The sequence below is a fragment of the Balaenoptera musculus genome, chromosome 19, assembly GCF_009873245.2.
Source record: "Balaenoptera musculus isolate JJ_BM4_2016_0621 chromosome 19, mBalMus1.pri.v3, whole genome shotgun sequence".
Taxonomy (NCBI): Eukaryota; Metazoa; Chordata; class Mammalia; order Artiodactyla; family Balaenopteridae; genus Balaenoptera; species Balaenoptera musculus.
Window position 1 is genome coordinate 13,098,223 of NC_045803.1, and position 27,877 is coordinate 13,126,099.

Sequence of the window (27,877 nt, forward strand, 5' to 3'; positions counted from 1 at the left end):
AGACTCTGCGCTCCCAATGCAGGGGGCCCAGGTTCGATCCCTGGTCAGGGAACTAGATCCCAGGTTCGATCCCTGGTCAGGGAACTAGATCCCACATGCATGCTGCAACTAGGAGTTTGCATGCCACAACTAAGGAGCCAGCGAGCTGCAATTAAGGAGCCCGCCTGCCTCAACTAAGACCCGGTGCAACCAAATAAATAAATTAACACTAATAAATAAATAAACTTCTTTGGGAAACAGAGGAAATCTGGAGTTCCCTGAGCAAAGAGGGAGCGCCCTGAGCAGGGGCTGAGGCTACCCCATGCCACCCATTCCTGGGGCCTCACACAGGGGGAAGTGGGGGCTACAGACAGGATCTACTGAAAGGGTCAGGAGTATTAAAAATCCAGAGGTAAGACCTCTCTCGAGATCAGAGAGAGAATGTTAACAGGGAGATAGGGAAAGAGAAAGACACAGCAACGGAGACCAAAAGCCAAAGACACGGAGAATTAGGCAGAGAAAACAAGCAGAAAGACAAGAGACAGAAGACAGAGACAAAGAAACAGACATAGGAGAAAAGCAAAGACCAAGGGAGGCAGAGATAGACCAAGGGACAGAGGCACGGGAATGAAGAAGTAGGGACGGCGAAAGGATGTAATTTAGTAGCTCAAAGAACAAACTCTAAAGCCAAAGTTTGAGAAACATTAGGCAGACAGAGACAGAAGATACAAAATAGGTGTTTTTTAATTGAACATTTTTATAAAAAGGAGCGGGAATATGAAGGGGACCATGGGCTAAGCCCGGGCCCGCGGCGTCTGTAGGAAGGGTACTCCTCCTCCCCGTCTGTCCCATCGACCATCCTCTCCTCCGGGTCCGGCATCCCTGTGCGCATGCGCGCAAGCAGGAGGGAGGGCGTGTGCAGCAGGGACCCCGCGTGCGCAGGCGCGGAGTGGGCGCTCCAGGGCTGCTGGGGCTCAGGCCCGGGGCCTGGCCGGCGTGCAGTGGTGCGGCTCGTGCGAGGGTGCGAATCCTGGGCGGCAGATGCAGCGGAACGAGCCATCCGTGTTGACGCAGCGCGCGTTGACGCAGAGCTGGGCGGCCGCCTCGGCCTCGTCACACTCGTTGATGTCTGGGGAGGGGGGCGATACCAGGAGCGCTGTTCAGAGCTGGGGACCCAGGAGCCCACCTCCCTGGCCCCTGAGGCTCCTGGTGCAGAGGGGTGTGGATGCTGAGCCTCCCGCTGGAGTGGAATCCAGCCACTACCACCTGTTGGCTGTGTGAGCCTGGGCAGGTAACTTAACCTCTCTGTGCCTCAGCTCTGTGTTCTGTGAGATGAGTGTGGTAGCCCCTAGGACACTATGTTTTTGTTAGAAAAACGATACTAATGATGATATCAACAACAATAAGTGCTTACTCTGTGCCAGACATTGTTTTAAGCATATTACATGTATTAACTTTATCCTCCCAATAACCCTGTGAGGTAGGTACTGTGCAAACTGAGGCCTAGGATGGGGAAGCCCCTTACCCCATGTCACACAAAAAGCCCACACTCTGCCCAGGGGGTTCGCAGACCAGCTCACAAAGACCCTGAGTGCCCAGCCCCCTGCTATTTCTTGGCTGTGAGACTTTGAGGAACTCAGTTCTCTTCTCTGAGCTTTACACATAGGCCTCACTGTCATTGTAAACTGATGTTCACGACTCTATGAAATGGGTTCTACGACTATACTCATTTTTCAGGTAAGAAAAACTGAGCAAGGGACAGTGACCTGTCCGGGGTCACACAGCAAGCTGCTGGGCTGAGCCTGAGGTCTATCCAACTCCCCCAGAGTCCCTGATTGTAACCACTCTGCTTTACTACTGCCTAAACTAGGCAGACATAATTCCTATTCGATGGGAAGACTGAAAGCTCTTCAAAGAGGTCAAGCAAATTGCCCAAGGAAGCCCTGGGAGTTCTTAGAAATCACGCCTGCAGGATCCTATCCTTCCATCCTGCTTCAAGCTCAGCCACGGTGCTGTGGTCAAGCTCCGCTTTCCTCCCAGCCTGACCTGTCCTTCAGGCAAGCCCCATCCCTGAGCAAAAATTACTTTCTGCTCCCCACCGGGGCTGGCCGGTCTCCTTGACGTCCCTGATTACCTACCCCTAGTAAAGGCTTCCACCCTCTCTTGTACCCAACCTCCATGCTGGCCCCGGCCCACCCCTCACCGACGCAGGCCATGCGGGTCATGTCCAGGCGGTAGCCGTCGAAGCAGTCGCAGGTGAAGCCCTCGGGGACACGCACACATCGGCCGTGGGCGCAGCCGTCCAGGATCCCGCACTCCTCCGCCTCCAGCCCTTCGTAGGGCCCAGCCTGGGCGCCTGCGGAGAGTGCGGGGACTCCGGGGTTCGGGTGGGGCCGCGCCCCAGGTTCGGTGGGTCCCCTTCTAAAACTGCCCATCCCGCTCCAGGGCTCTGGGGGGCGCTGTGAGGCCAGGATGTTTACGTCGCTCTGCTCTCTCTAGCTTTCCTTCTGTCCTCATCGCTTTCTAGGTAGGTCTATAGGGATATCTCTGTTCCTCTTCATCCCTGCTCTCTGTCGCTCTCTCCGACAGTATCTCCGTTTTCCCATCTCTCTGAGCCTGTCTCTCCCCCGGCTTCTCTTCGTTTCTGTCTCTGTCTCTCCTCCTCCCCCCTCCTTTTCTCCCTTCCCCATCTCCGTCTCTCTGCACACCTGGCTTCTCATCTTAGTCGCCATCACTCGGGCCGCAGTACTCACCAGCATAGCTTCCACCTTCAGGCGACTCCTCAGGCTCTGGGACGGAGCCACGGGTGTCGCGGGACCGATAGCGCCAGCGGGACCCCGGGCCGGGTGGAGCCGGAGCCTCAGATTCACCATAGGGGCCACCATCGTCCTCAAAGTCGGGCATGTCGAAGGGTGGCGTCCCGTAGGGGGCCTCCCGGCGCGCGAAGGGCCCAGGTGGCGGTGGGTAGGGGTCATAGGGTAGGACGGGTGGCAGGTACAACTCAGGCCCATACGGAAGGCCCTGGTAAGGTGAACCTAGGTCTGGGCCATACTCGTAGGGGAGTCCAAAGCCACCTGGCCGCGGGGGTCCATAGGCGGGGGGGCGCAGCACATTGCACAGGGCCTCAAAGTCATCTGCGAACAGGAGCCAAGCCTAACAATCAGCCCTTGCTTCCTCGGCACCCATCATTCATGGCCCCCCTCGGGGAAGAGAAGCCCGAAGGAGAGGGTGGGGAGGGCCGTGGGCTGAGGCATTAGAGGGCCTTCAAAGGAGGAGACTGGATTGCAGGGCTGGGATCAGGAGTACTGAGGACTGCAGCTAGAAATCAGGGTCCAAGTGCTGGAATTTGGGGGCCCATGAGATCTGGGGCTAGGGGCCTACAAAAATGGGATGGAGGTGTTTTAGGGACCAGGACTGGGAAGTACCAGGGGCCTGACGGGTCAGGATGCATGGGAGGGGATCTGAACCGTGGGACCTGGAAGTCAGAGGAGCAAGGGTCTAGGACTGGCACTGGTTTCCCAAGGGCTGAGAATAGGGAGACAGGGCTTTTTAGAGCCAAGGCATGGAGATCTCTGGAGCTGTGTGTTGTCTTCTGAGGCACCTGGATGTGGGTATCCAAGCCACTGGGACTTGGAGGTTTGCGAGCTATGACCAGAGTCTGTGAGCCAGGATGGCAGGATCTGAGCAGCTGGTATTGGAGGTCTAAAGTTCCAGGATTTGGGGGAGGGGTCTCATGGGCTGTCTTGGGCTTCTAGAGACCAGGAGTTGAAGGTCTGAGAGATCAGACCTTAGGACCTTCTGGGACTGGAGCTATGAGACCTGCTGAGTCAGGCCTTGGGGTTTCTGTGGTTGAGGCTTGGAGGTCTTTGGGTTATGACTTGGGGTCTAAGATTTAGGGATGCACTGGGACATAGGGGTCTGAGGGACCAAGTTTTAGGAGACCTTGGGGTCTAAGACTAGGAGTCTGAGGACCTGGATTTGGAGCCTGAGGGGCAGAGTCTCGGAGTGTGGCCCAGGCAGGTGGCAGTACCTGAGTCCTGCGCTGGGCAGAGGGCACAGTCCATGCCCCAGGCCTCGCCATAGAGGCAGCAGCACTCTGTGTAGGTGGCCTGGCGATCCAGCCGAGGGCGACTGCACACGAGGTCAGCCCCCACTTCCTGCCAGCACACTCCCAGATTGTCGTCTGAGGGCAGAGACAGCATGCATCAAGGCGGGAAGACACTCAAGTCCTCCCAAATGCTCAATCTCCTCCCTACTGGAGCAGCCCAGCCATCCTCTGCCTGTCACCAAATCCTCCTCAGCAGCTGTGATCTGACTCCCAGAAGTCCTCTGAGGTAGCTCCAGATGAGTACGGGGCTTGGTCTGGCACAAGGCTATCATATAGGAGGGTGATAGGGTCTGAGAGGAGGATTCTATCCAAGACTGGCTGCTGCAGGGCTCTGTGACCCCAGGGCAGTTGCTTTTCCTCTCTGAGCATTGTTGAATAAAGTCTCAGGATGTGGGAGGACGTTGTAGGAAAAGGAATTGGGAGGAGAAGAGACTTTGGGTCAGTGGGCAAAAAGAGAGAGAGGACCCAAAGAAATAAACACAAACACATCGAAAGAGTCAGAGACTCAAAGAAACACGGGAAAGCAAAGACGCAGAGAGAAACAGACCTAAAAGCAAAGACAGAGGCAGAGAGTGTCAGAAATTCAGAGAAAGGCCTAAAGACAAACCCCCAGAGAGGTGCAAAGAGACAGAGACCCACAGGGAAATAATAGCACACTTTTAGCACTTAGTAAGACCAGGTCCCATTCTGTTCTTAAAAATAAAATTCCTCAGAGCCACCCTATAAAGTAGGGGCTATTGCCAATCCACATAATGTGCAGAAAGGAAGTTGGGATCCAAGAGGTGATAAGGAACGTGCACGTGTACGCAGGGCCAGTAAGTGGCAGGGAGGCTCCTCTACAACCTTCGCCTTTAACCAGGCCCGCTGGCCTCTTGTTCCGAGAGTCAAACACCGAGACCGGAAGCTAAATGGGGCGTGAAGGGGCGTGGCCCGGGTGCGGGGCGTGAGGCCGAGTGGGGGTAATGAGGGGCTGGACTGCGTGGGAGAGACTGGGGCGGGGCTAACCGGCGGGGCGGGGCGGGGGAGGGGTTACCGAGGCTCTGGCTCTCGTTGGAGACGCAGCGGCGCCCCGAGCCGTCCAGCACAAGTGGGGGCTCGCACGTGCAGTGATAAGAGCCTATGGTATTGACGCAGCTGCCGCCCTCACAGGCCGGCTCCTCGTCCGCGCACTCGTCGTTATCTAGGGAGGCACGGAGGAAGTGATCAAGAAGCAGCCCTCTCCCCTTTCCCATTTCCCCGGTGCATTGACGGTGGGATAGATGGAGTCTAGACTCCAGGAAGGACTTCCTGCTGGTGCTGGTCACATTCCAGAGAGGAGCTGGAGTGGCCAAGGCTTGGGGAGAGTCCCAGGCGGGGGTGTGAGTGCCGGTGGAGGTGTGGTTCCTACCGATGCACTCCAGGCGCTGGGCATGATAGTAGTAGCCATTGCTGCAATAACATGAGTAGCCTGGGGCCGTGTTCACGCACACGCCGCTCTTGCACACCTGGTCTCGGAAGAGCTGGCACTCGTCCACGTCTGCGGGAAGGATGGTCAGAGGCACACCCCCCCACCAAGAGAGACGGGGGGATGGGGGGAGGCAGGCCAGGTTGTGGGGTGGGCTGGATGGGGGGTGGTGTAGCTGCGGGGTGTGATCAGGGAAGAGAAAGAGATGGCAAGAGAGACCCAGAGGGAGAGATACAGAAGATAAGGGTGGGAGGGGGAGAGACAGAGATAAAACAGAGATGGTGTGAGACAGAGCTGGGCCTGGGGGCTGAGGGTGGGCGGGCCTTACCTCTCCGGAGGCTCGGGTCTCCACTGGGCGCCAGGTAGCCCCGGCCGTGGGGGCACAATGACTGGTACTCAGCTGCACACAGAGACAAGGCTGAGCCCAGACACCCGTGGCCCAGCCCCCGCCTTGGGCCTGCCTGTGCCCACTTGCCTCAGTGCCCACCCTTCACTGCCCAAGTCTTCAGCCCCTGTGCCTGTTTGTATCCACCTCTCAGACTCGCGCCCACCTGGCTGGCAGCTCACTCTTGCCCATGCAATACCAGCACCTCGCTCCCTTGTCCAAATGTGGCCCTTTGTCCCAGTCCCACGTCCACCTATTGCTACCCAAACCCTCGGCCCTGTGTCCACCCAGCGGCCCATGCTCACCTGTCTCGGTGCTTGGGCACTGCTGGATGCGGCAGCCGCTGCCCCAGCCCTCACCCACAGTGCAGCAGCACTCCTGCCACGTCACGTTCCGAGCCAGGATGTTGTCACATGCATCCGGAGCTGCCGTGTCAAAGTAGCACTCCCGGCGCCCGCTGCCCACAGGGCCCTGCCTAGGTGGGCTGGGCCGGCGGGACGGGGGTGGTGGGAGCCTGGCTGGCAGACTGGGGCTGGCAGGTACGTGGGGCTGCGGGCCCGGGAACGTGCCTGAGGAGAGAGTGTGGGCTGAGCCTCCAGCCCCTGTGTTATGGATGGGGAAACTGAGGCCCCCATGTGGCAGAACCGACTCCACACCTCTCAGCATCTGTCATCATCTCTCTCCCATTCTCACCTCCTCTAATTTCTGTACCTCTTGCCTCCCCATCTCACTCTCCCAAGCGTCCGGCCCATCATCCAAGCTGCAATTCAGGTAGGAGAAGAGGGGATTTCCCTGGCCTCTTGGAGGCCTCCCTGGGGCTTCACATCCAACGTGTCCCAATCTGGTCTCAGAATCTTCATACCCAAATCTAGACCTAGGCCTGGACACCTCTCCCTGACCCAGACAGCCCCACAGCCTGTCCACTTTGGCCTCCTGAGCCCCTCTCCCACCTGCCCTCTCCTCCCCTCCCATGGCCCTTGCCTTGGTCCAGTCCTGTCCTCTCTGCTCAGGTCCCAGCCCCACTCCAATCCACCTTCACATGGCAGCCAGAGGAAGTTCCAAAATCTGATCATACCCCTCTCCCGCTCAAAACCTTTCCATGGTGCCAGAGTGCCCTCAAGAAAAGTCCAACCTCCTGACCATGGTAATAAGTCAGGGTGGTCTGGTGCCTGACTCCTTCTGTAGCCTCACTTCTCCCCACCCCTTCCCTTGCTCTGTAGAGCATGTCACCCTGAACTTATTTCAGTCCCTCAAACATGTCAGGTCCTCTCTTGCCTTGCCAGGCCTTTGCCCTTGCTGTATCCTCTGCCCAGAATGCCCTCCCTCATCCACTTGGCTTGGCTTATTTCTACTCATCCTACTACTCTCAGTTCAGACATCCCCTCCTACAGGAAGCCCTCCCTAACTCTCCTTCAAGGCTGGGGAGGCACCTCTTCTGGATTCCCACCATGCCCTAGCCTTTCCCATCATAGGCTTGTTTGCTCTGGCCTGTGCCTCGTCCATCCCAGTCCTGATTCCTCTGGGTTGTTACCGTCAGGTTATATTGCTATCTGCCCCCACTGGATTGTGAGCCCCTTGAAGACAGGGTGGTCTCTCCTGGTCACTGCTGTGTCCTCAGGGCCCAGAAAAGGGCCTAAACTCAGTGAACATCTGCTGAATGAAGGAATCTGGTAAAGTCAGAACCAGGATCTACTTCTCCTGACACTGAGTCCCACACCCAGGTTAACTCATGTGTTCTGAAGGTTTCTGTTGTTTAAAACAACAGCATCTAACTGATGGCAGCTGTCCACATCAGGAATGGTTAGATCCCATTATATTTTTGCGGGGCCGGCAGCCGTCAGTTAAGTAGACATTGATCTCAGTCTCACCAGCAGACGTCCGAGGGGGAACACAGCGCCCAGTCATGGGGTCAAACTCCTCAGGGCTGTTGGGGCAGACACAGAGGAAGGAGCCTTCCACATTCTCACACAGGGCAGCTCCACACACACCCTGTAGCGTTTCACATTCATTCACATCTGTGAACAGGAGACAACAGGGAAGAGGGAGTCAATGGTTGTAAACTTCTGGAATTCCATAAGTCTAAAAGTCTGGGCTTTGAGTATGAGTATTTTAATGGCCCAGATCCCATCATCTGCTTATCTTCTGGTGACAAACCCTGAATTTCCCTTGGGAGTGCTCTGCTCCTCCAACCTATGTTTTGAGCAGGCCAAGCAGATTGCTGCATTTCTCTGATTCAGAGACAGGCAGTGACCAAGCTGGGCCGATCAAAGCCAGTCCTGGGACTCTTTCTAGAAATACGGAGGAAGAGCCTCCCTCTGTAGCCAGGGATGTCAAGCTAAGGATGTCAACCAGAGGTGCTAGGGCCACTTTTGTCATTGTGAAAAGAGAATCTGCCTGAAAATAAATGCATTAGAGGATAGCAGAGCTGGGAGACAGCTAGCCTTGTTACAATTCCTGGATCCACGTATGCCTGAAGTTCAAATATTTCCCAGGACTTCAGTTTAATGCCCTTTAAACAAATGAAGCCTGTTGTGTTTGCATTTGTCAAAACTAAGTGAATGTATAATTAAGACTCATGCATTGCACCGTATGTAAATTAAACCTCAAATAAAAATATCCGTAAACACAAATTGAACTCTGGTTAATGACATGCATTATGCACAGAAGAATTTGGGGGGAAGTATATTGAAGCCTGCAATTTAATTTTAAAATTCTATCCAAAATATTTTGTGGATTAATGGAAAGATATGTGAGGAAACAAGCATAACCAAATGATAATAATAGAATATAGATCATGGGTATGCTGATGTTCATTCTACAGGCCTTTTAACTTTCTGTATGTTTAGAAATTTTCCTTGGGATTTCCCTGGCGGTCCGTGGGATTTCCATGGCGCTTTCACTGCCGTGGCCCGGGTTCAATCCCTGGTCAGGAACTAAGATCCCACAAGCCGCGGGGCACGGCAAAAAAAAAAAAAAATTCCTAGTAAAATGTTGGGAAAAAAGTAAAGGATGCTTATGTACAATTAAGATTAGTGCAGTTTTGGAACTTCCCTGGCAGTCCAGCAGCGGTTAAGACTCTGCGCTTCCACCGCAGGGGGTGCGGGTTTGATCCCTGGTCGGGGAACTAAGATCCCGCGTGCCGAGCAGTGCGGCCAAAAAAAAAAAATTAGGGCACTTTTACTACTTTATGCATGCATTTTTAAAGCATGCCCCAGATAAAATCTGGATAAATAGGGGTTCCTGAGTGACATGAAGATGATCTTATATTCCAAGGTCTAAATTCCATACCCCTAAAGTTTACATGCATTCAGATCTATGGAGAGAAGCAGGGCCTGACAACCTCTTCCCCACCCTCTGGCCCCGCCCACCCCCTGGAGCCCCGTACCCACGCAGTGACGCCCGTCCCGCGCCCCCTCGTAGCCCTGGTCACAGAGGCACTGGAAGGAACCAGGCAGGTTCTGGCACATGGCATGGGCCCCGCAGAAGGACCGGTTCCGGCATTCGTCCACATCTGCAACCACCAGACAGTCAGGCCATTGCTGGACCTTCTATCCCCTCCACATCTCACCCATTGCCCCAGGGACACCCACCCTGGCATCCGCCCCCTGGCGTGGGCTGGTAGCCAGGGTCACAGGCCGGTGTGCAGCGGTAGGAGCCAGGGGTATTCTCACAGCGCTGGGCTCCACAAATCCCTGGGCCATATTCCTGGCACTCATCCACGTCTGCAAAAGAGTGGGGAGGGGATGGGGGAAGGAGAGGGGAGTCACAGGCCTGGATTCACAGGTTCCTGGTGCTGCTTCCCGTTCCCATGACTGAGAAGTCTCTGACTCTGGTATTCTAGGAGTCTGAGCTTCGAAAAATCAACAAGCATTGATACCTCTTAAGGCCTCGTTACCATTTCTCAAATAGCCTAAACATGGTCCCGCCTCAGGGCCTTTGCACTTGCTGTTCCCTGTCAGGAACACTCTTCCCTCAGCCATCTGCGCGGCTCCCTCCCTTGCTTCACTCAAGGGTCTAGGTCAAGCCCTCCTAGCGCCCCTACCCCTACTGCCCTGTCATCTCTGTCCATTTATCCTGCTTTACTTTCCTTCTTAAATTTCTTATATCCATGTAGTTATTGGTATGCCAACTGTCACCTCCCTAGAATGCAAACTCCACGTCGGCAAGGATTTGTGCCTGCCTTGTTCCTCATTGTATCCCCAGGGTGTAGAACGGTGCCTGATACACAGTAGGTGCCCCCAAATTGTTTGCTGAATGAATCAAGTTCGTATTTACATATTTATTGTCTGTCTCTTCCCCTAGAACGTCAGCTCCGTGAGGACAGGGATTCTGTTTGACTCATTGCCTGTTCTACTGCCAGTGTTGCACACAGTAGGTGCTTAATGACTTCTTGTGGAATTAATGAATGCGGTCCCATGAAACTAGGTTTCCACGAATCGGGGGTCTGGCAACCCAAGAGCCCAAGGCAGTCCGCAGTCATTTCATCTGTTCCACAAAATGCTGACCCACACACCATCCCCCCCACCCCGCCCCCAACTCTGGGCTGCTTCTGGAAGCGAGGCTTGGCCTGTTTCCTGACAGGAGTGTCTTCCCCTATCCTCCTGCCTCCTCTCTACAAAAAAATATAAAGACACGCTGGTGGCTTGTTTCCACCACGATTAGGAGAGAGTTAAGTACATTGGTTGGGAGCCCTTTCCCTCCCCTCCCCCCAAGTCCGTGAGGCCTGGAGCCGGCTTCTGCGACACTTCGTGGGGTGGGGCAGTGGTCTCACCGTCACAGGTGCCCTCAGGGCCTGCGTGGTAGCCAGGGTCGCAGTCGCGGACACAGCGGTAGGAGCCGGGGGAATTCTCACAACGCTGGGACCCGCACAAGGCCGGGCCCCGCTCCCGACATTCGTCCACGTCTGAGGGGGGGAGGCAGGGCAGTCAGATGGGGGAGGCAGGGAGGGAAAGGAAAAAAGGTGGGGGAGTCAAGGAGGGGAGAGGAGAGTCAGAAGAGGGAGGCGGGAGTCGCAGGAAAGGGGAAGGGAGAAAGCAGCAGAGGAGAGGCAGAGGGGGGAGACAAATGGGGGAGACCAGGAGGCAGACGGGAGAGGGACCAGGCAGAGGCGAGGCCTCTCACCGAGGCAGGAGGCGAGGTCTGGGCCAGCGCGGTGTCCTGGAGGACAGACGCACTCGAAAGAGCCGTCGGTGTTGGTACAGATGCCGCTCTGGCAGAGGTCCTCCTCGCTGCATTCGTCCACGTCTGCGGGACAGTGTCGGAAACCGCAGGCGGATCTCCTTCTTTGCTTAACATTCCAAGCCACGCCCCTCCACCGCCCTTTCCCCGCCCCTCCAGCTCCAAGACCTTAACGCCTTCCCCACCTGCCTTAGGCTCCTCCCTTCCCTGCAAGCCCCACCTCTCCGACGGGTTTGGCTCCATCCTTTCCATTCACTGCCCAATTTATCCAGACTCCGCCCTTTCCCCTTTCGTCTCCCAACTTCGCCCCTCCCTTTCCCCACCCTTTCCCGATCCAGGCCCAGCCTGGGTACGGACCGAGGCAAGAGGCTCCGCGAGGTCCGGGCCGGTAACCGGGAGCACAAGTACAGGCAAAGGAGCCGTCGGTGTTGAGGCACTCGCCGTTGGGGAAGCAAAAGTCGCCCTCCAGGCACTCGTTCACGTCTAGGGTACCCAGAGATAGGGCTGCGGGGTTACCAGACCCGCCCCCGAGACCCAAGCCCCGCCTACAAAGGAGCAACCCTGTCCCCCAAGCCACACCCCGATGGCCGGTTTCTAAATTCCACCTGCAGTCCCTTAGTCCAGCTCCCACCTCCCCACCAGGCTTTACCCAGGAAGCCAAGTCCCACTCCCAGGCTGTCCAGCCTTTTCCCCGCCCAGCCCACCTGCGCAGGGCCCGGGCCGACCAGGTGGTGCCCGGTAGCCTGGCGCGCAGGTGCAGCGGAAGGAGCCTTCAGTGTTAGTGCAGTGGCCGTGGGGGCCGCAGGAGGCGCCCGAACGGCATTCGTCCACATCTGTGGGAATGGGGATTTCAGAAGGGGTTCTGTCTAGGAACACACTGATGGATCCCCTTGGGGGAGAGGGGTCTGAAGAAGGTGATGGGAAGTGTCTCGGGTTGGATATGAGGTGAAGGCTTCATGGCAGAAGTGGGTAGGGGAGACTGGGGTTGGGGGTCCTTGAGTCTGGGTTTCTGGGAACTCCCTGTGCCAGGATCCTGGGGTCAGGTGAAGGGACTCTGGACTGAGACAGGGGTCAGACATTAATTAGGGTAAGGGGTCAGGTGTTATAAACCAGGATAATTAGATGGCATTCTCGTCAGGGGCCAGAGTCTCTAGTCAGGGGTCAGGGTCCAGGATCATGGACACAATCAAGCCCCAGGGAAGGTGCTCTGAGAAGGGGCAGGGGCAGTGAAAGAGGCAGGATCAAGCATCACACAGAGTCACGGGTTGTAGTCAGGGTTGTGGTCAGTAGTTATGTTTCGGTCAAATGTCACAGTCAAGTTTAGGGGTCACAGGTCACATATAGGGTCAGAGGACAGGCAGCATCAGGGGGGTCACAACTGCTATCAGGGCTGAGGTCAGGGGTTATCAGCAGGGTTCATGGTTAAGGTCAAATGTCACAGTCAAGGTGAGGGTTCATTGGTCACAGAGTCAGAAGTCACACTCAGGGCCAAGGGTCGTGGTCCAAATCAGGAACTGCAGTCTGATCAGGGGTTCATAGTCTAGGTCAAGAATTGCAGTCAGGCTCTGGGGGTTGTGGTCCAGGTAAGGGGACTGAGATCCAGGTTAGAAGGTTGTAGGCCAGGTCAGGGGTCATGATCTGGGTCAGGAGGCATGAGGCAGGTCCAAGGTCACACCCAGGGCCTGATCTCACCAGTACATCGGCCATGGTGCAGGTGGTGACCAGCAGGACAGGCCCTGCACTGGAAGGAGCCAGGTGAGTTCACACACTCCTGCCCGGGACATGCCAGGTGGTTCTCACACTCATCCACATCTGGGGAGCAGAGGAGAGGGTGGCTTTGGAGGAGTGGCCCAACGCCCCCCTCACCCATCCACACTCCTCCCTCCCTCCCCGGCCTCACCCTCGCACTCAGAGCCGGCAGCACTGGGTTGGAAGCCCGTGGGGCAGACGCACTGGAAGCTGCCTTCTGTGTTCTCACACCGGCCATAGGTGCAGGGCGGGGGGCTACGGGCACACTCATCCACATCTGGGGCAGAGGAGACCAGTGGGGCTGAGGAAGGGGCCTGGACCCATTGCCATCATCACCCACCCCAACATTCTACTCTGGAGGAAGCGTCCTGGACTTTGTTCAGGCTGCTTCCTCCTCCCAGAAGGACAGACCCTTTTGTTGTTTCCCCATTAATGGTCTCTCCAGCTCCCAGGATGCGGCTAAGGCACCACCTCCTGCATGTTGCCTTCCCTGACTCAGAGTTGTCCCTTCCTCAGGGTTCCAAGAAGCACAAGAGTATCATCCAAAAAATGAGGAGGAATGGAGAGCACCCTCATATTTGGAGAAAGGGGAGAAGACGCTGGAGCCAGACCCTTGCCACCCCCTCAATACCTCCAGGCCTCTGTCCCTGTCCTCCTTCACTGAGCCTCATTTTTCTGCCTCTCTGTCTCCCAAACCTGTCTCCAGTCCCTACAGCAGATGGGGGTGAAGTGGCTTTGGACTCAGCACCCTCACCTTGGCAGGGGGCCCCCGGCCCACGGGAGCGGAAGCCAGCAGGGCAGGCACAGTGAAAGGAGCCTGCTGTGTTGTCACAACGGCCTGGCCCACAGGGTGGTGGCTCCTGGGCACACTCATCCACATCCTCTTCACACGCTGAGCCCCGGAAGCCAGCCGGGCACACACAGTGGAAAGAACCAGGCAGGTTCTCACAGACCCCTCGGCCACACAGGCCGGGGCTCTGGATGCATTCATCCACATCTGCTCAGAGCAAGGGACCCAGGTCATACCTCCTTTATGCCTCTTCCGCCCCCCCCCCCATGCTCTATTCTACCTCCCTGACCTCCGTCGCTCTGACCTTCCACCCTCCATCATCCTGCCACCCTGTCCTCATGGTTCTGCTCTCCACCTTCCATCACTCTGCCACCTTATCCGTCATCATTCTAACTCCATCCTCCAGCCCTCTACTTCCTCAGTCCATATTAAGCTGCTTGTCTGCTTCCTAGAACTCTGTCTTTCTAGTCCATATCAGTGGGTCTCCTTAAACTCTGTCCTCCATAACTCTACCCCTTCCCCCATTAATGACGTCTCCATCCCCCATCCCTCTGCTTCTCCATCCTCCATGACTCAGCCTTTCTGTTTTCCAACACTTGGCCTCTCCATCCCCAACAGGCTGCATGTCTGGTTCTCAGAGCCTGGCCTCTTTCTCCCATCAATCAGCCTCCCTCTGCCTCATTGGCTGGGTATCTCCATCCCTCACCACTGCCGCTCTACCCTTCCCCCTACATGCCCAATCCCTCACCCTGGCAGCTGGCTCCGTGGGGCGCAGCCTGGTACCCAGCGGGGCACACGCACAGGAAGCTGCCTGGCGTGTTCTCGCAGCGCCCGCGGTCACAGGGTGGCGGCACGCGGTGGCACTCGTCCACGTCTGCGGGCACAAACCGCGTGGCTGGGACTGGGGCAGACACTCCGCCTCCTCGCCTCCCCCAGAAGGCCTGGGGAGGCGGGGAGGCGGGGACGGCAGGGGCGGAGTCAAGCTTCGGCCAGGGCCAGGCCGAGGCAGGAGCCAGGGGCGTAGAGGGGCTCGGAGGGGCTCGGTTTAAGGCTGAGGCGGAGCTTCAGCGGGGAGGACAGAACAAGAGTTGGGGACCCAGCTTGGGCAGAGGCAGAGAGGGGAACCGTGAGGGGGGCAATTTGGGGAGGGCAGGGCCTGGGGAGGGCAAGGGCGGGAAGAACGGCTTTGGGGACCGAACAAAGGGAAGGCAGGAGCGAAGGAAGGGGTGGTTTGGGGACGGGGCACTGGTGTGGCAGGGTGGAAATCAGGAGTCATGGTGAGGAGATAGGTTGCCGCAGTTGTGGGACAGGGGAGGGGCCTTGGAGAGGGCAGGAGCTAGTCTGGAATATTGAAGGGGCGGGGCCAAGGGAGGGGCGGGGCCGGGACCCAGTCAAGGAGAGAGGCCGGACAGTATAATACGGCAGGGACCGGCCCCGACGGGAAGGGCCGGCTGCGCCGGAAAGAGGCAGTGGTGGGGCCGAAGTGAGAGCGGGAGCTGGTCTGGAGACGGGGTCAGGGGCCAGGCCAAGGCAGTAGTTGGCCTGAAGGGACGTGGGGAAGGGTGCGAGGGCGGGAACTGCTCCAGAGGGAGAGCTGGAGCGAGACCCCAACTGGGGTGGGGCCTGGATTTCTCACCCAGACACTCCGCACCCCGCGGGCCAGCTCGGAAGCCCAGCCCGCACACGCAACGGAAGCTGCCTGGCGTGTTTTCGCAGCGCCCGGGAGCACAAGGCGTGGGAATGCGGCGACATTCGTCCACGTCTGAGGGTACGGAGGGGTCTGGTCAGGAGGTGACAGGGTAGAGCCGCCCGCCCCGCCTCCCTCCTCCCCCTCGGCCTGGCTCACCAATGCAGCGCATGCCCTGCGGGCTGAGCCGGAAACCGGAGTCGCACGCGCAGGTGTAGCCACTGGGCCGGGGAATGCAGCGTCCCGGGCCACAGACCTGGGGATTGCGTTGACACTCGCCTGCAGAGGGACCTGCGGGGGTCCAGTGAGCCAGGGTTCCCCCATCTATGAATCTTCTGTCCCTTTCATCCCAGTACAATTCCCTCAGATCCTCTGCTTAAAACATCCTCCTGGATGTCCCCCCTCAAGCCCAGTCTTCCCCCTCTGATGTCCCTCTCCTTTATCATGGGACATTCCCATCAGATCCTCTGCCTGAATCCTCCCATAATGCCACTCCAAAGTCTTCATTTTTTAATATTTTGCTCCCCAGTCTTCTGCCTGAGATATGTTCTTAGTGTCCTCCGTGAAAAATAATTATTTGTCTCACGTTAACTGAGCACTTACTATGTGCCAGATACTTCAGAGGCAGCTTGCCGAATCCTCACAATGATCCGCATTTTATAGATGAAGAAACTGAGCCTCAGGGAGGTTAAATTGACCTTCCCAATTGACACAGAACTTGCACCCAGGCTTGCCTGACTCCAGCTCCTGATGTAACCACCACCCCACCCTTCAAACCTTTATCTTTTCCCACCCATTCCTTAACTCCTCTGGCTGTAACATCCTTATTTGTTCTATTGTAGAATCTTCACTTTGGAGCCCCCCACCCCCCCACCCGGAACTCCTGCCTGTAATACCCACATCAATGCCGCTGATTCCCTCTACCGCACCTGATTCAGGGATCTCCGGACCAGTCCAGGCAGGGATGCTGGGCAGGGGAAGCTCAGGGCCCGGACGGGGCTCTGGCCGGGGTTCTAGCCGTGTCTCAGGCCGGGGTTCTGGGCGATGAGTGGGCAGAAAGCCTGGTAAAGAAGGGCTATCAACAGTGGAGACCTGGGTTTGGGTGTCCCTACTCATCTCCCCTTGGAGACAACACTCCCTCCTCCAGAAACCAGCTCACCCTCCTCCAGAAACCAGCTCACCTGTGCGTGGCCGAGAGGTGGAGGATGGGGCACGGGGCTGGCTGAGGGACACTCGGGGTGGTTCCTGGCCCAGGGGTCTGGTGTTGTAGCGGAGGTCGGAGGCCGAGTAATGGTAGCCAGGGCCAGCTGGGCAGATCTCCCGAAAACCCTCTGGACACAGGAAAGGGAAGAAGATGGGCAGAGAGAGGGCAAGAGAGTAGGGGGGAATGAGAGGGAAAGGGGGTGAAGTAGAGAGAAAAGGGGGGGCTAGGGTCTGGCCTTGACCGTGAGTAGGGCTTAGCCTGGGAGTGTGTTAGGGGTTTGGGTTGGATGCTGAAATGGGGTCTAAGAGTGACTGGGGGGACCTGGGGTCTGGGAGCATCTGGGGGGAGTGTAGTCTAAGGGAATTAGACCCAGGGATGTTCTGGCATGAGGGTAGGGTGGACATGGGACCAGCTTCAGGCCCCAGTGGCCAAAGAATGGGACATCTCAGAGGCTAAAGGTGGGACCAAGGATGTTTTTCCCTCTTTGGGAGGATGGCAGGGACCGGAGTTGAGGGCAGGGTCTGGTTTGGTGTCTACAGGGACGGGGTTGAAGGCCAGGAAACAGTCAGGTCCATTGTGGGGTCTGGTTTCATGAAGAAGCAAGATTGCCTGGGAGGTGTCTCCGGGAGGGGCGTGTCTGGGGCGGGGCCCAAGGCGGAACCTAGGTTGAAGGCAGTGTCTCAGAAGCTGGGGAGGTGGCCAGAGCCTGGGGACAAGGTTGGGCAGGCAGCTTATCTCAAGGGCTAGGGGAGGTCGAGGCTGGGGGTGACGCTCGGCAGACACAGCCTAACTTCAAGGTCATGTGCAAGCCAGGGTGGAGTCCATTCTGAAGATAGGCTGTCTCAGATGCTGGGTGCGTGGCCAAGGCTAGGGCCGAAACTGGTTGGAGGGGCTGGGGGCGGAGCCTAGAATGGGGGCTGTTTGTGTCAAGTCTAGAGAAAGGCGGGCAGGAGGCGCTCACCTGAGCCAAAGGGTGGGCAGAGCTGGCAACCCCGGCCCCAGGCTTTGCCTACGCGGCTGCAGCAGCAGATCTGTTTGGTGATGTTGCGTAGAATGGGCAGCGAGCAGCCGCCGTCGCGGAGCACGCGGAAGCAGGGTCCCTTGGCCTCTGAGATCACGTGTTGGGCTGGGGGTGGGGGAGGAAATTATTCAGGGCGGGGTTGGGAGTGTAGTGGGACTAGGGGATCTGGGAGGTAGGGGAATGGTCCCAGGGAGGGTTTGGTGGGTGTGAGGGGCATTTGGGAAAGCTCTGAGAGAGTCTGAGGAAGAGTTGAGGGGTCTGGGAGGTCTGAAAATGGTTTGGGGCTTGAGGAGAGTCTGAGGGGTGAGTGAGAGAATCTGGGAAGGATCTCAGGATCTGAAGAAGGTCTGGTGGTCGAGAGAGAGGAGGAAATTTGGGGGCTTGAGAGGAGCTGATGAAAGTCTGGGGATCCTAATCCAAAAGGTTTGAGGGGTTCTTAGAGGAGCAGAAGAAGGTTCAGGGAGTCTGAGGGTGAATGAGAGTCTGAGACGTTCTGAGGGGGATCTAAGAATGACTGGGGGGACCTGGGGTCTGGGAGCATCTGGAGGGAGTGTGGTCTAAGGGAATTAGACCCAGGGATGTTCTGGCATGAGGGTAGGGTGGACATGGGACCAGCTTCAGGCCCCAGTGACTCACAGATGCAGCTGCTGCGGGACGAGTCAAGCAGAAAGCCGTCGGGGCACACGCAGGTGTATCCGCCATGCGTGTTCGCACACTCCCCGTGCTGGCAACGCCCCCCAGTCTCACACTCATCCACATCTGCGAGGGAGGGGGTGGTTCCAGTGGCGTCAGGGGCAAGCTCCCTGCCAGCCCCGTCCCAAGCTCCTCCCACGCCTGCCCCAGCTCACCTTCGCAGGACCCATTAACCCTTTCAAAGCCAGCTGGACACGGTCCATCTGGGACGCCCACTTGGTCGGAGTTTCCTGTAGAGAGAGGAGAGGGTTGGTCCGGGGCGCGCGGAGCGAGATGGAGTGGGCGGGGACGAAAATGGGGTGGGAAGAACTAAAAGGTGTTGAGTGTGGTTTGAGTGCAAGGTCAGCCTTAGGTTGGCGATGTGCATGAGTAGGCCTATGGCACAAAGGCCGAGTGAGAACAGGGTAGCCAAAGTCAGAAAGTGGGGTGGGTGGTCCCAGACGGTATGGATAGGTCTAGACTGGAAATGATCCCCACAACGGGTAGGCATGGCTAGAATTTGTGTAAGGGTATATCTATGGGCAGAGTACGAGAAGCAGCGGGGTTCTCACTCCTCCCCAGCTCCGAGCACCTCGGGGACATCCTGGGGCTTACCCAGGAGCTCCGAGCACGACTGACAGTCGTGAACGCCCCAGGCCAAGCCGGCCCCTCTGCAGCAGACCTCCTGCGTCCGGAGCCCGGGCAGCGGGGACGCACACTGTGGGGAAGTGTAGGGTGAGCGCGCCCCCGCGCGGTGGCACGCTCCGGGCCCCTCCCCACCGGCCTCCTCTCACTTCGCCTCCGCGCAGCTCCCGAAAGCAGTAACCGAAGCCCGAGGCGTCCGAGTAGCCGTCCTCGCGCGGCGCGCTCTGTGCCAGCACCGTGTAGGGCGCTGCCGCCTCCGCGCGAGCCGCCGCCGCCGCCCGCGCCACTGCCTCGGCGTCCGCCTCCTCCCAAGGGCCGGACACACGCTCCACCTGGTGCACCACCACCGACGCCTCCTGCGGGTGCTCTACGTGGACGCTCACCATAGACGCCACGCCTGGAGAGAGGCACGGCGGGGCAAAGTGGGAGTAGGAATGGGGGAAAGGGCGCGCTGGAGAAGGGTACTTAAGAAAAGGTAGGAAAGATGGGAGTCAGAGGAACGGCGAGGTGGTGGACAGAGGGGGCGGAGGGGACTCCGGCCGCACTTTCCTCACCATGCTCATCGTCACGGTGGTTGGCCAGTGGCATGGTGTACACAGAGCGGGTGAAGCCTGGCATGGCCGGGGCCGGGGGTCGGGCGCCCGATGAGTGCAACTGGCAGAACTTGCCAGCGAAGTCCGGGGGACAGAGGCAGCGGTCAGGCTTCACGCACACACCTCCGTTGTGACAGATCAAGGGACACAGGACTAGGGGGAGAGCGAGGACACTCAGGGTCGGCAACCCTCCTTGTAGCCCCCCTGGGACGAGCGCACTCAAACGAGCTCAGTCCCTAACGTTGTAACTACACCCTCAAAGGTATCACTCAGTTCAAAGTTGTTCCGCCATGAGCTGTCTTGAGTCATCTCCCCCCTAACCCTGGCCACTTGCATTGGCTGGGTCCAGTCGTACAGCCCTTGATGGTATAGCTCCGCCCACTGGGTCCACTCACCACGCCCTCCAGCTCCTTCTTCACTTTCATTTCACCCCGCCCTCCCTCTCGAGTCCCACTTTCTGGCCGAGTGCACGGCGTACCAGCCCCGCCCAGACAGCGTTGTACCCGCCCGTAGGCTCAGCCCCGCCCACTCTAGCTCTTGCCTTCGCATTTAGCGCCGCCCATCTCTTACTGTTCAGCCCCTCAGACCCAGCGCTGGTCACTTCCATTGACGAAACCCACATTTTGCCACTCCCTGGCACTACCCCTTGCTCGCAACTCCGTCTCCTTACCATTCTAGGCACGCTCACACCCCGTCCGGCAGGGTCCACTACGTTCAAGCTCCGCCCACAGGCTGTGCGGTTTCCCCCCCTCCCCTTCTACGCACCCTGCCCACATCACCTTCTTCTACCCGAGGGATTGTAAACCCCGCCTATCAAGGCGTCTAACCTGCTGCCTTTAGCCCCACCCACCTTCCTTTCCTCAAGTTATTTGCCCTGGCTCAGTCGCTCACGCTCCTCTCACCCCACCTCCCGGCTATCTGGACTTCCTAGCCACCCCCCGCCCCCCGCGCTTTGTCTCCTCCCACCTCCCCTTGGCTCCGGCTCTCCAGTTCTAGGTCTGACTTCCCGCCTCCAGTAGCCCCGGGGCGGGGCCAGCGGGAACGCGCCTGCTCTCCCCTAGGCGCGCCCTCGCTGGGCCTCAGGCCATCTCTGGGCGGGGCACTACCAGCTGTGCGGCGGGGTAAACAAAGAGGGGTGCGGCGGGGGCAGGGCGGCGGCTCCTCATTCCGGACCCTTGGGGAGCCCCGGGCCCGCTGAGCCAAAGGAGGCCGGACGTATCCTGCGAGGGCACCCCCTCCCTTTCTCCCCAGGGGCTGCCGAGAACAGCTGGAGACAGCTGTGCGGAGGGCAGGAAGGGGGCAGGAGGCCGGGGCCGTCCAGGAAGGCGTGTCTGGGATTCTGAGCCACACACTGGAGAGAGGAAAGCATAGAGGGAGCCCCCTCAATTTATAAGGGTAAAGAGACTGCACTCCTGGGGGGAGATCAGTTAGAAGGCAGCACTCTGGGGTTCAAAGACCACTGGAGGTTTCTGGAACAGAAAGGGAGCCTATCCCAGAGGAAACGGAGGCACCCTTCAACAGAAGGAATCCCTTAAGTCCTTTTGGGGAGAGTTACCTAAAAACAGGACTCTAGTGTCTTCTAGGGAATGGCCAATTGGAGGGTGCTGAGAACAAGGTTTAGATGGAGAAGTGGGATTCTTGGGAGTCCCCAGCCCAAGAGAGCCTCAGTTGTCTGGGAGGACTGTAAGATACTGTGGAATCCCCCCTCCCCTCTCAGCTAAGGGATTAGGTACCCAAGTCGTTTTGATTAATGGCTGCTTGGGGGGAACACAGTATCTGTAGTCCTCTTGGGAGGATCACTGATCAAGACCAACTCTGGGTTTCTCTGAAGACAGATGGATCAGCAGTTCCCGGGGAGGGAGTCAGCTGGAAGGGAAGGACTTGGATAGACAGGAATCGGGGATCACTTGGAAACAGAAGAAAATAGGAGCCTTTTGTGGGAAGAGAATTCGGCTAGGGAGCAGAGTTATCACTGTATAGAATCTGTAATCCGGGGTTTCCCTGGATGTGGGGAGGAATAGCTGAGGGACAAAACTAGAGTTCTCTGGTGAGGGGCACAGTCTGGGGAGATTACATCAGAAGAATGTGAGGGAATTTCACTGGAGGGGCTGGTCTCCGGAGTCTGTTGATAGCGGTGCAGAGGGGCTTAGGGCGTGAGGGCAGAGACTCTGGGCTCCCCTAGTTAGAGGAGTCAGGCCAGGACTCCAGGGTGCTCTAATAGGAGCCCTTAATTAAGTGGCAGGCCTAGGAGAGGCTTAACTAGGAATCAAGATTCCAAAATAGGAAGGGTCTCTGTTGGGGGTTGCGGGTGGTAATCCAGCTAAGTCTGGGGGCATTTCCTAACCTCCAAAAACACTTGTCTGTCTTCTATCATCCAGAATGTAGGCCCCCCGACCAGCACCCTGAGGGCCTCCACACCAAGGGCGGGCCGCTAGATGGGCACAGGCAACTCCATGTCCCACACCCTTGGAGGGATGAGGGGCTGAGGACATCGAGGTCCTCCTGAGGTCAGCCCCCTTCACAGACCCCTCCTTGTGCCTCCAGGGGCTTGGCACCCGCCTGGGCAAGGCTCCTGGCACAGGCCCGTTGAGGCTGGGCCGGGAGGGAGTGAGGGAAGGAGGGAGGAAGGGGAGGAGAGAGGGAGTGGCAGCGGGCGGGGGCTCAGGCGGGAGATGAGCTCACGCCGGCCAGGGCTGGGTTGGCTGGGGGCCAGGCTGGGCGAGTTCTCCGGCGCCAGGGGCCCCCACTCCCCACTCCAGAGGGCCTCCGGGGCTGGGGGCAGGTAGGCCCAGACCCTGAGAGCCCACCCACCACCATACCCTGGGGCCAACAGGTGGCCCACCCCCCCACCAAGGGCTCTCCATATCTAGGGGAGCCTGGTGTGCACACGCCTCCTGTCCCCTCTGCCCCCAGGGGGCGCCTTTTCCCCTAGGCCTCCAGCCTGGATTGCTCTTCCACGTGCGACCCTTGCAACTCAGGGTCCTGCAGAGACCCTCCTTCTACGAACTCTTTCCCTCTCAGCTCTCAGGATCAACTTTCCACACCCCACACCCCAATCCCCCTCCTCACAGGCACTCCCATCCTAGACTTTCCTAATCCCTCCCACCCAAAGAAGCAGAAAGTGGAAAACCCCCCATGGCCCTGGATTTCTCCCTTGGACTCTGGGGACCGCTTACTCACAGTCACAGAATTCGGACCCCTTTCCCCCAAGACCCCAAGCCCCTCAATTCTGGTATTCCCCACGTTGACTCAAAGGCACAGAAGTCAGCCCCCAATCCCCTCATATGCGACATCACAGGTCCCTGAGAACCCTCATTGCCTGCGAAATGAAGACCCTCAGGACCCAACCCCAAAAGCCAGGAATTTGAGGCTCTCTTCCTTAAATAAGCCAGGGATTCCCCAGCACTACTGCGCAAGGAATCTGGGCTCCCGCGCCCTGGGGACTGTCTCCCCCATCCCCGGGGATCCTCCTCCACCCGGGGAAGCCCTCCCTCGGGACCACCACCCCGCACTCACAGGCGCGGAAGCCGGGGCCCCCCGGGGCCGCCCCGCCGGGCGCGCCGCTGTCCACGCTGGTGGCGTTGCGGGGCGCGCAGGTCGGGGTGCAGCGGGGGCCGGTGGGCCCATGGACGCAGCTCAGGCCGCACACGGCCGGGGTGAAGCGCACGCGGAGGCGCTCTCGGGGCCGACCCAGCCCGGGCTGCGGCCGGAGCAGCGCCAGCAGCACCAATAGCGACACCCAGAGCAGCCGCGCGCCGCCCGCCATGGCTGCAGCGCCGCGCTCCGCCGCGCCGCCGCCCCAGCCCGCCCGAGGGGCCCGGCCGCGCCCGCCCGCCCGCGGGGGAGGGCGGCCGCGCCCCCGCTCAGGCCCCCCCCCCTCCCCACCACTCCCTCCCCGGCGGCCGCGCGGGGGCGCGTGGGGCCGGGCGCGCAGCCAGAGGCGCGCAGGCTGGGCGCTAGACTCGCAGGGGGGAGGGGGGCGCCCCCTCTGCCCCCGACTCGCACCAACAAGTGAATGGGGCCCGCAGGGGAGCGGCGGGGAAGGGAACAGGTGGGGGCGGGCCCGTTTCCCCCCCAGACAGGGCTGAATCCATAAAGAGGAAAGAGTAGTGGGGGCCGCATTTGGGGAGGAGGCTAAAGGCTGTCTCTGCCTTAGTCACAGAAAAAGGAGCTTCATCTGGGTAGGCGGCTGCCATGGCACATCTGGGCAGCCAGGTGGCACATCTGGGGGAGAGGAGAAGGGTCGGTGCACCTGGGCACATGAAGGAATTGGGGGTTTGGATGGTGGGCAGAACGCTGGAGGGGCACATTTGAGGACGCAGTCACATCTAACCAGGACCCTCACACCTGGTAGAAGTCAGAATGGATTAGGGGAAACGGTGGATTGAGACTGTGGGCGGGGGTCTTCACATCTGGCCGGAGGCCCACATCTGGAAGACTTTAGGGAGGAGGGGACACATCTGGGCTGAAGGCCACAGCAGGAGGGGGACTTTTGAGGGTGGTTGAGACTAGGGGGTGTGCTAGCCCCGGGGCCGAGAGCCGGAGCGGGAGGAAGGCAGGAGGACGGTCGGGAAAGTAGTGGGAGGCCTTTGGCCCCTAGCCGCCCCGCAGTTTTGGGCATTCGGTAACCAGGCAGGCGCCAACCGGCACAATCGCTTTTGTTGTCTGGGCTAGTTCGGCCGCTTTCTCTGCCGGGACAGCGCCCCCCTCTTCGGCCGGCAGTGGGGAGCCCGGACGCTTGGCTTCCCGGCCCCACCCCCGCGGGTCAGCGCCTCTGGCCAGCGTCTGCTCCTGTCCCGGACTCACCTCTCGCTGCCGGACGCCGGGGTCCCTAGAGGGGGCTGCGTCCTGGGGAGGGGTGCTGAGCTACAATGGGGGGCGGCTAGGCGGCAGCTGGACCGTGGGAACCAGACGGCTTTATCTGGCCCGGAACCCCCCGCCCCCCGGCGGAGGAAGGGCGGATGTTCTTACCCCGGGACTGGCCGGCAGGGGCGCGCTGTGGGGGCCTCCTTCTCAGCAATGCCCGGGCCCCCGGCCCGCGGAGCCGCCGTCGCCTCAGCAGAGCTCGGGCTTCCTGCAGCCTGGGTGGGAGGGGGCAGAGAAGGAGCTGTCACCGCGGTTCGGCTGACCCCCCCCTCCCCTCCCCGCGACTGGAAGAGACTTCCCACACCAGGAGGTCTCCCAGTGGAGGCTCTGCGACCCCCACCCATCTCTTTATGGGGACCAGGCCTTGAACATTCGTTGGAGGCTTGGAAGAAACAAAGTCAGTGGGAGAAACAGAGATGAGGAAGGGAGAGAGGGAAGAGAGACACAGAGGCAAAGAGACAGGTAACTATGAGAGAAAGAGACAGACAGAAAGAACAAATAGAGAGAGAGGAACATGGAGACAGAGATAGAGAGATAGAAACTGAAAGACCCAGAGACAGCGATTGGCGAGAAAAGGAGAAACAGAAACAGAGACACAAGTTGATAGAAACAGAGAGCAAGGGAGAGGAGACCCAGGGAGCAGAGAGAAAGATGTGCCAGAAATGGTGGCAGAGTTGGGAGCATCTAGTAGGGGAGGGTTGCACACTCACGTCAGTGGCTGCCAGTTAAGGGACACCTGTTTCCTCCTCACGCTGGGGCTGGGGCTTGACAGCCCTGGGGGCACTGGAGTCAGGCACCACTGAGGGCCTGCGCACTTTTCAGGCCGACAGCTCTGGACCCTGCAGGAGGCTTCAGAGACAGCCAGGGACTAAGTGGAAAAGGAGGCGACTGAGTTCCTCTCTCATCCAGCTCTCCAGCTGGGATGAGGGGTGAGGAAGGGAGCCCCCAGCTCCTCTGCTCCTACCACCTTTCCCCTCCTACCTATACCTCGCCTACAAGAACCCACCTCTGAAGCAGCGGCTCCTCCTGGGCGATCGGCCTGGGCAGCAGCGACAAGCAGCAACACTATAAATAGAGGGATGGAAGTCACTCAGGGCCCTAGCACTGTAGAACTCCCCAAAGGAAGGCAATGAGGGATAGGGGAGGGAAAGCCAAGATAAGGTTTGAAGGTGCTCGAGACTGATGTGTGACCAATCTGAGGCACTGTGCTCGATGCCTCAGTTTCCCCATCTGTACAATAGGAGGCAAACGGGTTTAGGCTCTCCAGGGATGAAGGTCACAGCAACCTCACGTTTATTTTTCTTCTGAAGTGTTTGAGGTAAGGTATTATTGGAAAAGACATTTAAAAGTCTTTTAAAAATGATTTTTTTAAAAAAATGATTTAAAAAAAAACAAAAGACTTAAAGAGGATTTCTAAGCGCACTTCCAAGCCCGATCTGGGAATCTAGAACCCCGCCCTCCCCGCACTTCCCTGTCCTGGACTCAGCCGTCATCCCGCGGTTGGCCGGCAGATGGCGCCACTCCACAGGCCTCAACGGCTGGGGAGGGAGGTCCGCCTTTGACTATGGGTCCAGCAGGGTGCAGAGGTGGAGGGGGATACAGGAGCCACAGCCCAGTACTGGGAATCCCGAGGCCTGAGTTCTAGCCCCTTCCTGCCCTTCCACGTTGTGTGTCCTGGAGCCAGAGTCTCCTGGTCTATGGGTCTCAGTTTCCCGCCTGACCAGGAGGAAGGAGTCGTTCTTGGAGGAATCTCCGCGCCGGGAGGGTCTCAGATTCTGGCTGGCGGAGCCCTCAGCTTGGGCGCAAGTGCGTCGCAACCAAGGGGCCCCCCAGACAGATCCATTATCCCCAGGCTAAGGGGGACGAGGGACGAGGCCGCGCGGGCCGGCCGGGAGAGAGGGGCAGCGGGGGGATGCTGCGAACGGGACGTCGGGCGTATGGACTCTTTTTAGATGGGTGGGGCCCAGTAGGGGAGGAGGCCGCCCGGGTGGGAGCCTTCCGGACCCCCGATCCTGCAGTCATCCCTCCCGCCTTTTCTCCGGGTTAACCCCTTCCCAGCCCCGCCCCCGGCGCGGCTCGGGTTACTAAACGCATTCGCAGAGACCGAGGCGGGAGCTGAGCCCGGGGCCTTTGTAACGGAGCGCTGGGCCGCAGGGCGGGGGTGGGGGTGGGGGGGTACTGGGCAGACTGTTTCCTTCGATCTCGTCACCCGTAGACAGGAAGAGTGGCTATAACCCCCTAAATCTATAGGAAATTCTGGATTTCTTGCCGCGAAATCACTGGTACCTCATTCAAGCTTGGAATCCGCTTATTCTAGGAAACTAAAGCACCCCCCCAACCCTCATGAAATCTGAGGGCCCCCCATCTCCGCACACATTTCCACAAGCCCCTCCACCATCAACCCAAAACTCCACGTTTTCCTCACTCATTAGGAAAACGTCTCTTAATTAGTTCAGGCCTCCCCGCTCCCCAGATAACCAGGACATGTCAACTCCCCCTTAAAGTGCCCTGATAACCTCCCATACTCTTCCTCCTTAAGCACCCAGTTAGTTTGGGGGACCCCATCCCAGCTCGGCCCCACCCATCTATCATCTTAGGAGAACTCAAAGCCCCATCCCCATATAAACTGGGACCCTTCTCCAAACAAACTCTAGAATTCCCTGGAGCCACATCCGTCTCTACCACACGAGAGGGGAATCCCTCCCCTCAAAATCTCAGTACACCTCGGATTCTAACCCCTACAAAATAGAGGGCCCTAATAAATTCAAGAGCTCTGGTTCTTCATCCTTATCACGAAGCAGTGGGTTCATATTCCCCTAAATCCGAAAGTCCTGGTCTTCCTAGACCTCCAGACTTATTGGGTAGAGGCGGCACAAGGACGAGGGGGCCGCAGCGGGGCTTACCCGGCCGGGCGGCCCGGGATCACCGCAACCTCGACGGCCTGGATGGGGCTGGGGCCGGCGGCGGAGGCGGCGGCGGCGGCGGCTGCAAGGAGAGCCAGCAGCAGCACCAGCAGGAGGGGGCGGCGGCCGCTGGGGCCAGGCAGCCGCATCGTGTCCGGCGTGGAGTCGCGCTCCAGGCGGCCAGTCTGTCCAGCGGGTCAGTCTTGGCGCGGCCCCGCCTCCCGCCCCCGCCCGAGGCCGACTCATTTTCTCCACAGTCGCAGTCTCAGGCTGCGAACTTCCCTCCAATCAGAGCCCGGTTCCGCCAGGGGGCGCTGCCCGCGCGACCAATCAGGAGGCGAGAGGGGAGGGGTTAAATAGACAGGTGCCGGGCATGGGGCTCGGGGACCAGGAATTTTCAGTGCTGTCGGGGGTACTGGCTCAGTGAACCCTGTTATAAAGGAGAGGCCTCAAGTGTGGAGTTGCTGGGACTCCTCCCAGTCGATGCGCAGGCGGTGGGCAGATTCCCCTAAGCTAGATTCCCACTGGAAGACCTCATCCCTCCGCCCACAGTCCTGGGAGAAGTCCATCAGAATTTGCTCCTCGACTGGCGTAAATTCTGGAAGACCCCACAGGTGCCCACTTCTCACGTGAGAGACTTGGGATTCTGGGGG

The 27,877-nt window shown here is 58.8% G+C and overlaps 1 protein-coding gene across 4 annotated transcripts; it reads right to left on the bottom strand.

Moving 5' to 3' along the window:
• Positions 1–700: 700 nt before the first annotated feature.
• LTBP4 (latent transforming growth factor beta binding protein 4) lies at positions 701–27,403 on the bottom strand. 4 transcript variants are annotated; one of them, XM_036833942.1, is made up of 33 exons: positions 27,225–27,403; positions 25,328–25,386; positions 25,032–25,170; positions 24,427–24,536; positions 19,417–19,608; positions 19,012–19,259; positions 18,833–18,935; positions 18,394–18,468; positions 18,182–18,304; positions 17,486–17,650; positions 16,502–16,651; positions 16,250–16,381; positions 15,480–15,611; positions 15,270–15,395; positions 14,382–14,507; positions 13,598–13,840; positions 12,995–13,120; positions 12,787–12,906; positions 11,799–11,927; positions 11,452–11,577; positions 11,038–11,160; positions 10,688–10,819; positions 9,507–9,638; positions 9,302–9,427; positions 7,785–7,931; positions 6,222–6,485; positions 5,860–5,931; positions 5,475–5,603; positions 5,121–5,267; positions 4,010–4,162; positions 2,733–3,113; positions 2,183–2,335; positions 701–1,108 (listed from the first exon to the last, which is right to left on the bottom strand). In XM_036833942.1, the coding sequence occupies exons 1-33, from the start codon at positions 27,371–27,373 to the stop codon at positions 954–956; spliced, it is 4,887 nt and encodes a 1,628-aa protein (XP_036689837.1). In that variant the 5' UTR covers positions 27,374–27,403; the 3' UTR covers positions 701–953. The 4 variants fall into 4 exon arrangements, with proteins under 4 accessions (XP_036689837.1, XP_036689838.1, XP_036689839.1 ...); XM_036833943.1 differs by lacking the exon at positions 9,302–9,427; XM_036833944.1 differs by lacking the exons at positions 24,427–24,536; positions 25,032–25,170; positions 25,328–25,386; positions 27,225–27,403 and adding an exon at positions 22,972–23,248.
• Between the last annotated feature and the right edge of the window lie 474 nt (positions 27,404–27,877).